Here is a 15336-nt window from a genome sequence, read left to right on the forward strand (position 1 = left end):
GGTGGCTTAACTGACTGAAGCCCCAAGGACTCTCAGGTTTCTACTGAGCAGCAAGATGGATAGTGGGGGCTGCTCATGAGAGAGTGAGCACAGAAAGAGTACTTTTGCTAGAAAAGATAGTGAGTTTTGAAGAAAGTGAATTTGACGTGCTTACATAATAAACAAAGTTGTTCAATAAACAGTTGGATAATAAACAGCCTACATTTCCACGTTCCCCCTTTTTTTTTAATGTTTATTTATTTTGAGAGAGAGAGAGAGAGCACAAGTAAGCACATGCCCGTGGGAGAAGGGGCAGAGAGAGAGAGAGAGAGAAAGAGAGAAAGAGAATCCCAAGCAGACTCTGCACTGTCAGGGCAGAGCCCAATGCGGAGCTTTATTTCAGGAACGTGAGATGATGACTCGAGCCGAAATCAAGAGTCAGACATTTAACTGACTGAGCCACCGAGGCGTCCCTCTACATTTCCCTTTTTATACCCCTCTCTTCATTGAATCCTTTTAATTCTAATGAGAACTGCATAAGTTCCTAATTTTTTTCATGTTGCCATAATCAACGTTTGGTGTGGCAGTTTATTACCTAATAGCAAAGGGGTCACTGCTTTATCCAGAGCAATTTCATGAGTAAATGATGGGATTGGGGGTGGGAGGAGGTGAAAGGAGTGATGGGTTTCAGGACATGCTAACCCCCAAATAGCACCTTGACATATTAAATATTTTAAGTCGAAGGGGTTTTAGAAAACAGATCAATGACCTTCTTGCTTCTGTTTTCTTAAGTTCCTTCACCTTAAATATTCAGTGCGCCAATGCTCCTGTATCATGTAAAAGTGACATCAAATAAACTTGTATGAATAAATAAAGTTGTATGCTTTTTCTCCTGTTAGTCTTTGTCAGTTTACTTTTCAGACCCAGTAAGTGGGTTGAAGAAAAATTTCCTTCCCTACAGGTCCTTGGAGCTGAATTTGTTCTTTTTTTTTTTTCAGTACATTTTAATGGAGAACACTTGGCATGGAAATTATGTCTCAATAAAGCTGCTTTTTATTTATTTTTGCTGTTTTTTTTTAAAGTAATACTTTAACACTTTTAGCAGATGCTAAATATGTGCTCTTCAGCTTTCTGTATACCTATCAGAGTATCTTCCTTCTATAAAAAGACTAATAGTTTTAGCAGATTGAAGCTAAGTTCAATTTCTAGTCTGGAACATGCAGTAATAAAAGAAATTACAGAGGCGCATGGGTGGCTCAGTTGGCTTGGCGGCCGACTTTGCCTCAGGTCATGATCTTATTATGGCTTGTGAGATCGAGCCCCACATCAGGCTCTGTGCTGACAGCTCCAGCGTGGAACTAGCTTCAGATTCTGTGTTTCCCTCTCTCTCTGTCCCTCCCCCCTCTCAAAAATAAGCATTAAAAAAAATTAAAACAACAAAAAAACTGTGTTTATTCCCCAAATTATACACAGCTCAGGCAGCAGAAAACTGAAGCCTTACTGGTTTCACATGCCGGGGGATAACGTTTAAAGCTGAGAGAATGGCTGGAAATTAAGGACGAAATCTCCAAGTATAAGGGAACCACAGAGACTGTGCCCACAAATCTGAACATCATCTCTGCCCACACACTTATCTGACTACCAAATCATACATGTGTAGGGAAGATCCAAGAGAATCAGGCTAAAAAAGCATCATATGGAAATCCTAGAAAGTAAACAGAGATATCAGCTGCTGTGTAACACAGAAGAGACAAATTTGCAGCTGAGTCCAGGAAAGTTAACTGTCTACTAGCGTAAAAAACCAACAATCCAAAAACAAGAATCCCACAATCCTCAACACTATAGAATCCAGAGTTGTTAACTAACAAACAACAGGAAAATATAACTCATGTTCAAGGAAAAAAAGTCAGTTAATAGAAACTGACACCAAGTGGACCCAGATGTTGGATTTAAGAAAGGCTTCAAAGTGGCTTTTCTGACCACGTTCAAAGAATTAAAGGAAAACATGGTCTTACTGAATGGACAGATAGAGAGTCTGTGGAAACTGTAAAACAAAATCCAAATGGAAATTCAAGAGTAAGCAAGATACTAACAGTTCTATTGATAGATCAATAAAAATTACTAATTGGAAGAACAAAGAATAAGATTTAAGAAAAACGAACAATCTTATAGATCTGTGGGACAACATAAAGTGGTTCAACATATATGTAACCAGAGTTCCAGAAGGAGAGGAAATTAAAGAAAAATGGCAGAAAATGCAAGAATAATGTAAAAGCAAGTTAAAATCTGAAGGATGGAAAGGAGTCTGAAACTTTAAACAGGATATCAACCCTAAAAAAATGTTAGGATAGCTCATTTATAAAAATAAAACACCTTTCAAAACTATTCTTATCAAAGAGAAAATTACCAAAATTATAAACGTACCTCACAGCAGTTTGATTGATTTAAAATTTAAAACTGGAATAGTACAATAGCCAGCTGTTAATTGTGTTTTTACTACAATGGCTCCTGAATTACACTATCCTATGCTTAACGTTAGACATTTAACATCTGTAGTCAGCCATAATACCATTTAGCTCACTGCTTTGAACCCATGGTTTCTGGATAAGAATGTCTAAATTTAGAAATCTAGTTTAAGGGAATGGAAGCTAGATAGACCTCTGTTGCGCTTATTTTTATGATAGAAGCTGTTTTCTAAATCTTCTCTTATTGCTCGTATTAGGACATCAGCTCAGGGGCGCCTGGGTGGCTCAGTCGGTTAAGCGTCCGACTTCGGCTCAGGTCATGATCTCACAGTCCATGAGTTCAAGCCCTGCATCAGGCTCTGTGCCGACAGCTCAGAGCCTGGAGCCTGCTTTGGATTCTGCGTCTCCCTCTGTCTCTGTCCATCCCCTGCTCATGCTCTGTCTCTCTCTCTCAAAAATAAATAAACATTAAAAAAATTAAAAAAAAGAAAGACATCAGCTTAAAGGCAGTATAAAAAATGGTCTGATGGGGTACCTGGGTGGCTCAGTCGGTTAAGCATCAGACTTTTGATTTTGCCTCAGGTCATGATCTTGTGGTTGTGAGATTGAGCCCCACATCGGACTCTGAGATGAGTGTGGAGCCTGCTTGGGATTCTCTCTCTTTATGCCTCCCTCTCTGCGCCCCCCCCCCCCACCCCGCTTGTTCTCTCTCTTTCTCTCTCAAGAAATTAACATTTTAAATAAATAAATAGATAGATAGATAGTTTGAAGCATATAGCAGTTAAAATAAATGCAAAACATGAAAAAAAGAAGATAAATTATCCACAGTAGCAGACGTTTGATATTGTCCAGCTCCCAAACGTAAAGGCAGCGAACTAAAGCCATTAACAAATGTATACAAGATGTTTGCAGAAGGGGTCTGAGGAGCAGATTTCTTTACAAAGAATTTCTAGCACACTATGTGAGGGTCACTAGTGAGTGTTTAAAGTGTATGATGTAGCACAATTTATATTTGCCTTTTCCAATTTGTTTTGTGTAGCATTAAAAAAAAACAGACTATTTGGGGAGGATAAATAATCTCTTAATTTTAACATTTCTCAGTTAAAAAAAAATTTTTTTTAACGTTTATTTATTTTTGAGACAGAGAGAGACAGAGCATGAATCAGAGAGAGGTCATGGTCAGAGAGAGGGCGACACAGAATCTGAAACAGGCTCCAGGCTCTGAGCTGTCAGCACAGAGCCCAACGCGGGGCTCGAACTCACGGACCGCGAGATCATGACCTGAGCCAAAGTCGGCCGCTTAACCGACCGAGCCACCCAGGCGCCCCACCATTTCTCAATTTTTGATCCTAAGTTTTCCACTCAACTGCACTATTCAGTTCTAAGTTTTATTTTATTTTATTATTATTATTTTTTTAATGTTTATTTTTGAGACAGAGAGAGACAGAGCATGAATTGGGGAGGGTCAGAGAGAGAGGAAGACACAGAATCTGAAGCAGGCTCCAGGCTCTGAGCTGTCAGCACAGAGCCCAACATGGGACTCGAACTCACAGACTGTGAGATCAGAACCTGAGCCGAAGTTGGAAGCTCAACCAACTGAGCCACCCAAGTGCCCCTCAGTTCTAAGTTTTTATCTGTAATCCTTTCCCACACAATTCCTGTACTTAAGCATTTGGGGCTACAATTTTTGTAATATTTGTGATGGTAAGGGGAAAAAGGACCAATCTTCAAATTGGTCTACTACACAAAAATCAAGGAACATTAAAAAATTTAATGTTTAACTTTAACATATAGCCAAAGTCCAACCATGCGAGCCTTCAGATTAAAGTTGTTAGTGTTCTTATTTTCTAAAATAAAGCTTATTATCACGATAAACACTGCACTATTATAAATGAAATTACATCAACTACAATCTTATCATTCTGTTGGTCCTCAATTTAATCTTCTCTATAAATACATGGTTATTATGGTGTTGAAATTAAACTCAGACATGTTTTCCCTCAATTATTTTGCTAATCTTGTACTTTTTATTACCAATAAAACCTAAGAAAGGTGTGGAGATTTCAACTGTTAAATTTTCTATTTTTTCATTTAAGAGAAAGCATACATGATAACCTCAAACTCAATTATGTACACTTAGTCTTATTCAGATGATTAAGTTAGTAATTTTGTATTCCTGTCGGTTTTTACCTGCCTATAGTCCATGTATATGAAAAATACTGCAGCTGTTTGCTTTTTGCTAGATTTTATGGATGCGTATATCCAAGGTTGTTTCCAAACAATTGGCCATGTAAACAAAAAGGGCACAAGATTAAAATATCTGATGATTCCTTTCAAATTCACTCCTGAAACTAGAGAAAACGCACCACTTTTTTGCAGATTCACTTACATTGCCCTTTTTTTTTTTTCTTTTATAGAAAGAGGGGGAGGAGAGGGAAAGGCAGAAGGAGAGGGAGAGAAGAATCACAAGCAGGCTCCATGCCCAGTGGGGGGGCTTGATCTCATGACTGTGAGATCATGACCCGAGCAGAAATCAAGAGTCAGATAACTTAACCAACTAACCCATCCAGGCACCCCTACATTTGCTTCTTAACTAGAAAAAGAAAATAGACATAGACTAATATTCATGGGTGCTCACATAATAATTCACAAACTGGTAAAAAAAAATTGCATCATATTTGAATGTTTTATAAATAGCAGTAAGAGTTATCTTACCTTCAAAAGCTCAAAGTAATGCAGACAGTGGTAAACAGGGGCTAGAAGTAGCCTGGGTAAAACATATTGAACAGCTTCTTTGAAACCTTCGCCTATTGACTAAAAAAAAAAGTGATTAATTTTTTTTAAGATTACTTTTCAGACATCATATATCTTGATTTAAAAATTACTATACCTGTAAATAGAGTGCTGCTCCTGGCTTTGATAACTGACTAAGGAAACGATCATGAAAACCAGGCCGTAAGATATCTCGAGCATATGATTCATATGGATCAAATGCCAGTTCCTTAGAAAATAAAGAAGGTAAAACATAAATAAACTTTCTCCAAGTTAAAACATAAATAACCTACCACCAGAAATACAGACAGATGAAATTATGGGTACATCTAAGCTAGCACAATTAGGTACTTCTCTTAAAGCCTCTAAACAAAATTACATGGCTATTAATTATAATTGTTATAGGATAAGTTTAATATTCTCCAGTAAGAGAGTAAGTAAATCAGTTCTTTCTGATGAATAATGGCATTCTTGTATTTTATGATACTTCCCATCAAGGATTCTAGTAGAGCATTTTCAACAAAAACAGTCATAAGAATGGGCAGACTTTTGGTTCCAGAAAACAAAGTTTAGCCTGAACAACAAAAACACAGATATCTACAATGAAGTAAAGTATATAATAAACCTTTAGAATACAGATGCCCAACATTTATTTTCTCAAGGTTATTTCTTAGTGGTAGACTTTTACTTTCGCATTCTGTAAGCCAGAGGTAACAGTTTATAGCATCTAAAATTCATTGTTATGTTTTTCACAAGCAATTAAACAAGAGTTTAATCGAAACTGCCCAAAAATTCTATCATCAATCGTTAATAGACTAAACAATTTTAATGGTTAGGTTGTAATCTATTGGTTTTGATGATTCCTGAGGAACAAGAGAATAGGCGTCATGATTTTAGCAGAAGCCATCCTATGCTCTAACTTATTTATGGTTTAAGAAACTATTATGAAAACAGTACTCTAGTTTCTTGCAAGAGCTCATTTCTAGGAAGGGTAATTCTAGAAAGAGGAAGAGGACATCTAGTGGAGGAGTACAGAAAGGACTGACAGAACAAATGATGTTTGTGTTAATTACCCTTAATGTTTCTTAGATTTTTTTTTTTTAAGATTGAATAATGACAATATAAGATCAGAAATCAGGAGACCAGAGTTCTATTCTTTGTGAAACACAATATGGCTTATATAGTTCTAAGTCATCCTGAATTCCTTGAACTGGTTCCTAATTCATTTCCCAATTTCAACTCCTTCAACTACTTTCCCAAGTAAAAATTTCTATAATAATGTAAACTGGAAATTGCAGTCCACTGTAGGTTTTACAAGAAGGGATAGTAACGTTTCAGCAATAACAAGGAGTCAGGTGTGGACAGAGTAAATGGGAGAGAGGAATAAAAATGTGATTTGATGCTTTTATCTTGGGTCTCCTGAACTCTAGAAATTATCTTGTACAGAAGATAATGTTTGCATTCCTCCTCTTTCAATAAACTCAAATGTACTATAGAATTTTTATTTTTATTTTTATTTTTTTTTAAATTTTTTTTTTAACGTTTATTTATTTTTGAGACAGAGAGAGACAGAGCATGAACGGGGGAGGATCAGAGAGAGGGAGACACAGAATGTGAAACAGGCTCCAGGCTCCGAGCTGTCAGCACAGAGCCCGACGCGGGGCTTGAACTCACGGACCGCGAGATCATGACCTGAGCTGAAGTCGGCCGCCCAACCTACTGAGCCACCCAGGCGCCCCAAGAATTTTTATGACAACTATATACATAAAGGCCGTAGAGTAAAGTGGCTTAAAAGCCTAACTTTAGAGTCATAGGGACTCAGATTCTAATTCTGATTGTACTACTTATTAGCTATGTGAGCTCTGATAAACAAAGCCAGTTGCTTCACTGGAAAATGTGGATAATACCTACTCTCAAGGGGTTGTTTTAGGAATTAAATAACATGCAAAATGCTTACAAACAGTGCACGCACATATAAAGTACTGAATAAACAGTATGCAGTATTATAATTTTACCTGGCTAATCTCAAAAGGGAAAAAAAATCGCCAACTGGGAATCCAACCTCTCATCACATAGTTTTATCCTTGAGCATAAATTTATAGAACTCTTAGCACTACTAAGAATCCTTATATAAGTTAATACATGATTTTCCTTATATCCTTATATAAGTTAATACATGATTAGTTTACTGGTTAAAATTCAATACAAGATTCACAAAACAATGATCAATATACACAATTGTATATTAATGATTAAAAATGTAGAATATTCTAAACATACAGAAAAGTACATTAGAACAACTAATGTAACTATATTCACCATTCAGCTCCAAAAATTTCAACATTTTATAATTTCAACATTTTATAATACAATAAATAATAATATAATAAAAGAAATAATAATTTCTTTAAAAAAAAAGAAAGACAGTTTAGTGGTAATTGATCCTTCTTTCACAAGCTTATCTCCTCCCCTGCTGATCCCCACAGGAAATCATTATCCTGAATTTGAATTTTATCATTTCCATGTATGTTTTTATATAATTACACATGTATCAAGAAATAAGGCAATGCTTTCAAACTTTATATAAATATCGTAATGTATTTATGCTTCTGCAATTTGTACTTTACATTCAAACTTATGTCCAAGACTTATCCATTTGGATTAATGTAGTTTCTTCCACTCATTTATTCTAAATTCTTTAACATTGTATTGAATAAATATACTTTTTTTGAGATAATTTAGATTCACATGCAATTGTAAGAAATAATATAGAAAGATCCTGTGTGCACACTACTCAGTTTCCCACAAAGGTAACATCTTCCAATAGTACAATATAGTGCAATATCACAACTTGGCCACTGACATTGATGTAGTGAAGTACAGAACATTTCCATCACCACAGGGATCTCTCATTGCCCCTTTAGAATCATACCTCACTCCCTCCCATTACCACCCAAGTCCAAATTAATGTATTTTTTTGTTTTGTAGCTCATGCTTTGGTTGTCACATCTAAGAATCCTTTGCCAAAGCCAAGGTTGTGAAGATTTAGCCATGCTCTCTTCTAAGAGTTTTATAATTTTAGCTCTTACATTAGATCTATTTTATGTTTGTATATGGTGTGAGGCACAAAGTTCAACTTCATTCTTTCATATTCTCATAACTTTATAGTGTCTTTTTGTGAATAGAAGTTTAAAAACTTTAATCTTTTATGGCTTGCACTCTCTAGGTTCTTTACGAAAACTTTTCTTTTTAAATATAGTTTTTTAATATTTATTTATTTATTTTTTTTTTAATTTTTTTTTTCAACGTTTTTTATTTATTTTTGGGACAGAGAGAGACAGAGCATGAACGGGGGAGGGGCAGAGAAAGAGGGAGACACAGAATCGGAAACAGGCTCCAGGCTCCGAGCCATCAGCCCAGAGCCCGACACGGGGCTCGAACTCACGGACCGCAAGATCGTGACCTGGCTGAAGTCGGACGCTTAACCGACTGCGCCACCCAGGCGCCCCAATATTTATTTATTTTTAAGAGAGAGAGAGAGAGAGAGAGAGAGAGAGAGAGAGAGAGAGAGAGAGGCAGAGAGCCAGAGGGAGACACAGAATCCGAAGCAGGCTCCAGGCTCTGATTTGTCTGCACAGAACCCGATGTGGGGCTTGAAGTCATGAACCATGAGATCGTGACCTGAGCTGAAGTCAGTCGCTTAACTGACTGAACCACCCAGGTGCCCCAAGAAAGCTTTTCTATCTCAAAGTCATAAATATATTCTCCTATATTCTCTTCTGAATTTTTTAAAAGTTTATTTGAGAGAGAAAGAGAAAATGTGTGTACAAGTGGGGGAGGGGCAGAGAGAGAGAATCCCAAGCAGGCTCTGTGCTGTCAGCATGGAGCCCAACGCGGGGCTTGATCTCATGAACTGCGAGATCACGACCTTTAGTTGAAATCAAGAATCAGACACTTAAACTGACTGAGCCACCCAGGTGCCCCTCTCTTCCAAACTTTCAAAATTTGCTTTTTGTTTTTTAGATTTTTAATCTGTTGAGAGCTTGGGTATGAAGTGAGCTAAGGAAGGAGTTTTTTCTTTCCATATGGATAACCCGTTTTTTTTTTTAATAAACATTGATTTATTTTTGAGAGAGAGCACACACAAGCACATGCACGTGAGCAGGGGATGGGCGGGAAGAAAGGGACACACAGAATCCCAAGCAGGCTCCACACTGTCAGTGCAGAGCCTGACACAGGGCTCAAACCCACGAACCACAAGATGATGACCCGAGCTGAAATCAAGGGTCAGATGCTTAAGGGACTGTGCCACCCAGGCACCCCTGCTGAACACACGTTCTTACATTTAATGAAATCTAGCTTATCAATCTTTTCTTTTATGGTGTTGGTGTCTTGTTTTAAAAATCTTTGCTTATTCTAAGGTCATGAAGATCTCTCACATTTGCTTCCGCAAGCTTTATTATTTTAAATTTTGAACTCACTCTTGAATAAAAGTTTAGTTGGACAGAAAATTCTGTTTTCCCTTAGTACTTGAAGATATTCCTCAACTGACTGTTAGCCTCTATTGTTAAAGAGAAGTCTTCTGTCATTCTAATTATAGTTCCTTTTCAAGTAGTACTCTTTCCTCTCTTACAGCTTTTAAGATTTTCTCTTTATCCTTGATCCATAGTTTCACTGTAACGGTTTTTGACTGTAGGTTTATTTTTATTTATCCTGCCCACTATTTGGAATTCATTTTTGACCCGGGAACTCACGTCTTCATTTCTGGAAAATGCTCAGCTTTTACCCCTTCAAATTATTCTTCTCCACCATTCTTTATCTGAAACTCCTATTAGACAATATGAAAGTCTTTCAGTGTAGACTTCATTACTCTCAGCTGTTCTAAGAGGATCATATTCTAATCGTGGTTTCTGTGTGTCACATTTTCAGTGAATTCCTCAATTCCTTTTTCCAATTCATAAATTTTCTCTTTGAACCAGGTCTAGCAAATGTTGGCTACATAGTGAGTTTTTATTTATATTTAATTTCCAATATCCCTAATTATTTTTAAGTTTTTATTTGGTTTTGAGAGAGTGCACACATATGCGTGAGCAGAGGAGGGTAGATGGGGTGGGGGTGGGGTAGAGGATGTGAAGTGGGCTCTGGGCTGACAGCAGAGAGCCTGATGTGGGGCTCAAACTCACAAACTGTGAGATCATAATCTGAGCCAAAGCCAGATGCTTAACCAACTGAGCCACCCAGGCATACACCCACGTCCCTTTTTAAGTAGGCTTCACGCCCAGCACAGATCCCAAAGCAGGGCTTGAACTCATGACCCTAAGATCAAGCAAGACCTGAGCTGAGATCAAGAGTCGGACCCTTAACCGACTGAGCCACCCAGGAGCCCCTAATTGTTTCTTTTGATAGCTACCTGTTCTTATTTTCCCTCCACTTATTTTTGGTTCACAATGTCTTATTTATAAATATTTCTTCATTTATCTCTTTGAGCCTCCTAAACTTCTTTTAAAGTCTTCAGATGTCTATTGCACAAAATTAATTTCATCTGGAATGATTTTTTTCCTAATTGTTGATTTTGTTAGATATCACACTAAGCATTATTATTTGTCCTGTATTTTGGAATTGCATATTAGAGATTTCTTAGGGGGAGGCTTCTAATGTTTGGTTTCCTTTTTTTCTCTCCCATCTCTTTATGATCATTCTTTCAGACCAGAACCTGTTCTGTGATTTTTGGGTCTCAGGCTCTGTAGTCACATTGGCTTAATATTGTGGGATAATTTGTTAAGTTTTAAAGTATATTTGTTATAAGGTAGTGTTTCTGTTCCCCCACCTCAAGTCTACAACTTTCTATAAAACTTTGCAGGCAGGAAATTGACAGATTTCTCTGGCATCCTCTTACAATCAGGGTCTTGAAACAAGAAATCTTGCTCACTTTCATGGAGCACATTTAATCTTCATTATCCTTAAGAGCTGAACACTCAGCTACCAGAGATCATTACCTTGAATGCCTACTCTATTTCTACTCTACTACTGATCTTATTTTTTAGTCCAGTTATGCATATTCCTTCTTTTTAAGTTTATAAAAAATATCTATTTATTTATTTTTGAGAGAGAGAGAGCACACAGTGGGGAAGAGGAGCAGAGGGGGAGGGAGGGAGAGAGAATCTCAAGCAGGATCCACACTCAGTGAGGAGCCCAACACGAGGCTCGATCCAATGATCCTGGGATCATGACCTGAGCTGAAACCAAGAGTCAGATACTAAACTGACTGAGGCACCTGGGCACCCCATATATATATATATATATATATTCTTTTAAAAAAAAAAATATACTCTATGACTTCTATGTGTTTGAAGCAAGAGTAGAGGGGCTGTTAGTGAAGCTTAAGCTATTCTGCCTGAAAATCTTAAATTTTTTATTTTACAAACTCAACTCTGTGTTTGTGGATTTTAGAGTAAGAACAAAGGAAGAGCTAAAAATTTGAGAATGACTACCAATGCGATCTTATTAGGACTAACTCATATACTGTAGCATTTGAATACCCAAGGAGAGGGTCACTATTTTTCCACCCCCACAGCATTTGAATCATCTAGGTCCTAGACCTGATTTTCCTATTCACTTCACTCCTACTATTCCAAATTATAACGTATAGTTATCATATATTGAATAGCTTACTGTGTGAAGGTGGTTAGCTAAATATTTTAGGTAGGTTATTTTCATTTTCACAAAAATCCTGAGCCCTACTATTATCTCTATTTTATATATATATATATATATATATATATATATATATATATATATATATATATATATATATATATATATATAATGGAGGTTTAAAGATTTGCGATAAATTGCCCACAGTCACATACAACTAGTAAGTAGCAGAATTTAGACCAGAACACAAGTAGTCTAACCTCAGATCCAAGTTCCATGGCTTCTTCATTGACAGGGCATTCATGGACTTTTCTTAGCTTTGCTATATAAGACAGATGATTGAGTGTCAGCTGTAAATGCCTCTCCTTGGTGGGATCTCCTTTTTCATAATGGATAAGAGACTACTTTTTTGTGGGTTTCATAAGACAATAGAAACAAATGTTGACAATGACCCTATGAGGAACAGGCAATATAGCTGAGTGGTCATCAGTTAATATCTATGATTTTAGCTGGAAACATGAATTAAGACTCCAATTTTAATGCAATGTAGGGCTTTTATATGGACTTTTTTGGGTGTGTAATTAAAGTACTTACCTCTGCTAAGTCTTCAAAGCAGCTTCCTACTAAGGGATGGGGACTACCTTCATCAGTCATTTCCACAGTATCTTCTATATGGCCCAGTAATTTTACACTAAGTTCATGTATATCTACTATACGACTAAATATATTTTCTACGTCCTGTCAGGAGGAAAAACATATTAATTCAGTTAGGCTATAGAATAAAAAACAAATTTTAAGCCAATAAGTCATTTTATAATCATAAAATTTAACATGACAAATACAGTGAGAAATTTTAACAACTTAGAAACGTAAGCAAAAGACAGCTCAAGAATTCTTTTTGCAAAGATGTACAATTTGCAAATATATTTCTTTAAGGTCAGTGGTTCTCAATATATAGCACTTTTTTGAAAACTTATTTCTTTAAAACAGTGAGAAGACTGGCACTTTTTTACATTTTTGCAAATCTCTAACAGACTTAATAGAAGGTAGCTCGATTTTCATATATATGTATTTAATCTGTTGTGAGACATTGTTTTGGTTAAAGCATACAAAGAAAATCTAGGTTTACACAGATAGGTAGTTGGAAAGGGAGGAATATTTTAATTGTCTACTCAAATAATTGTAGATATCCTTTTCTTTTTCAGTACAGTTTCTTTATTGAGATGTAAGTCACATGCCACAAAATTCACCCTTTTAAATTTCACTATTCAGCGGTTTTCACATATTCAGAGCTGTTCAATTATCGCCAGTATAAAATTCCAGAATATCTTTGTCACCTCAAAGAGAAGGTCTATCTATGTCCATTAGCAGCATCCTCCATTCTTCTTTTCTGCCCAGGGGGTGGCCACCACTAATCTACTTTCTATCTCCCTGGATTTGCCTATTCTGGACGTTTCATATAAATGGAGTGAACACCCTTTCATGCTAGTATGCCCCAAATCAACAAATGATAGTTTCTTAAAGGTTAGTTGCAAGCGGAATCTGAAAACCACATCAATTTTGTACTGTTACATCAAAATCCATCGGGCTATCTTAAATTTTGAAAGGATTCTTTACCTATGTGTGTTTTCGTAGCGTTATGAATTTGGTCACTTGGAAAACAGTGGTCCATTGAATTTTGCAGATTTTCCAAATGTTAACACATTTAACTATAGAATATTAAAAGACCAAACCTATTAGTATCACCACCGATCTTGGGAGTAGATACAAATTTTCCAAAATTTTATTTCATTTGGAAGCTCAAATTTTATCACTGTCAACAAATATTGCCACTCTCCTTGAAGTGACAGGTTTGTTCGTTTTATTCCCCCATTTCATTCATTTTTGAGAAATGTCTGCCAAACACACAAGTCTAAATAACTACAGACCTGTCAGTTGTTCTTTCAGGTAAAAGTAGTGTTTCATGAAGAAAATGGCTAGTTCAGGTAGCCATTCAGTCATACGGCGCTTTCCTTCAACACAGCCACCCTACTTTGGTATGGAGCACAAGTGCTTACACAAACCTCCCAACTGCCTCAGCGCTTCTCTTACCTGGGCTTTCTCATGGGATGCCCAGCTCTTGTTCTACCAGTAGTGACAGAAAAAACCCCCATGAGTCCAGACAGTCCCCTTTTACTTCATGTCTTCATTCTATTCCTTTGTTATCTCATTTTTGTTACAAGTAGACACGATACAAGAATGCTCAATTCAACACTGGGTGACTTACGATGTTCTGTAGGTCAGATTCCTGGATGGGCTTCTGTCATGGGGTTACACACTTGAAATGCCAATGGATATTTTCTTTAAAACAGTCCACTGGTCTACCCTCCCATAAGCAGTGTATGGGAGTAACAGTTTGGTCAAACCCTTACATACAACCCTTACATACAAGATTATCAATCTTAACTTTTAGAAAAACGTCTAGGTAATTGAAAAACAAATACTCATTTGCATTTGTTCAGTTATTTTTATTTGATTATCTTTATTATTGACTATATTTTTTTGTCAAATCAACTTTGAAGTAGGATTCATATGCAATAAGATATACCTATTTTGATGTACTTTTAGATGAGATTTTATGATGGTATTTACTCTTATAACTGTCACCACTGTCAAGATATAAAACACTTTTATTACCTTGAGAAGTTTCCTTATGCTCAATCCCCATTAATCACCTCTATTGCCCCCAGGAAACCAGCAATCTGCCTTCTGTCACTACAGATTAGAATTCTACAATATTAAACAAATGGAATCATACATAATCATATTTGTTTAGTTTCTTAGGTTACGTTTTTGAGATGCATCCATGTTGCTTATATAACTACTTCATTCCTTTTAATTCTGAGTAGTATTCCATACGTATGGACATACCACAATTTGTATATCCATTTACCTGTTGATGGATATTTGGGTTGTTTCCAGTTTGGGGCCATTACAGATAAAGCTGCTATGAACATTCACAAACAAGTTTTGTGTGGACATGTTTTCATTTCTTCTGGGTAAAAACCTAGGAGTGGAATTGCAGGCAGTATGGCTAGTTTATGTGTAATGTTACACCAACGGCCAACCTCTTTTCCTAAGTATTTGTGCCAGATTACATTCTTACAAGCAACGAGGGAATTTTACATTCCCACAAGCAGTTGCTTCACACTCTTTTCGACATTTGGTAATGTCACTTTTTTTTTTTTTTATTTATTTTTGGGACAGAGAGAGACAGAGCATGAACGGGGGAGGGGCAGAGAGAGAGGGAGACACAGAATCGGAAACAGGCTCCAGGCTCTGAGCCATCAGCCCAGAGCCTGACGCGGGGCTCGAACTCACGGACCGCGAGATCGTGACCTGGCTGAAGTCGGACGCTTAACCGACTGCGCCACCCAGGCGCCCCGGTAATGTCACTTTTTAATTACAGCCGTTCTAATGAGTTTGT

General features: G+C 36.8%; 1 protein-coding gene across 3 annotated transcripts in view; it reads right to left on the minus strand.

Moving 5' to 3' along the window:
* SOS1 (SOS Ras/Rac guanine nucleotide exchange factor 1) overlaps positions 1 to 15336 on the minus strand; it is a 148933-nt gene that overhangs the window by 47695 nt on the left and 85902 nt on the right. For all 3 annotated transcript variants that reach the window (XM_058683108.1, XM_058683105.1, XM_058683106.1), the window contains exons 6-8: positions 12465 to 12608; positions 5335 to 5445; positions 5160 to 5258 (exon numbers count right to left, since the gene is read on the minus strand). In XM_058683108.1, coding sequence (XP_058539091.1) covers positions 5160 to 5258; positions 5335 to 5445; positions 12465 to 12608 — 354 coding nt within the window. The remainder of the gene's footprint in view (positions 1 to 5159; positions 5259 to 5334; positions 5446 to 12464; positions 12609 to 15336) is intronic.

The sequence above is a fragment of the Neofelis nebulosa genome, chromosome 9 (genome assembly GCF_028018385.1).
Source record: "Neofelis nebulosa isolate mNeoNeb1 chromosome 9, mNeoNeb1.pri, whole genome shotgun sequence".
Classification (NCBI taxonomy): Eukaryota; Metazoa; Chordata; class Mammalia; order Carnivora; family Felidae; genus Neofelis; species Neofelis nebulosa.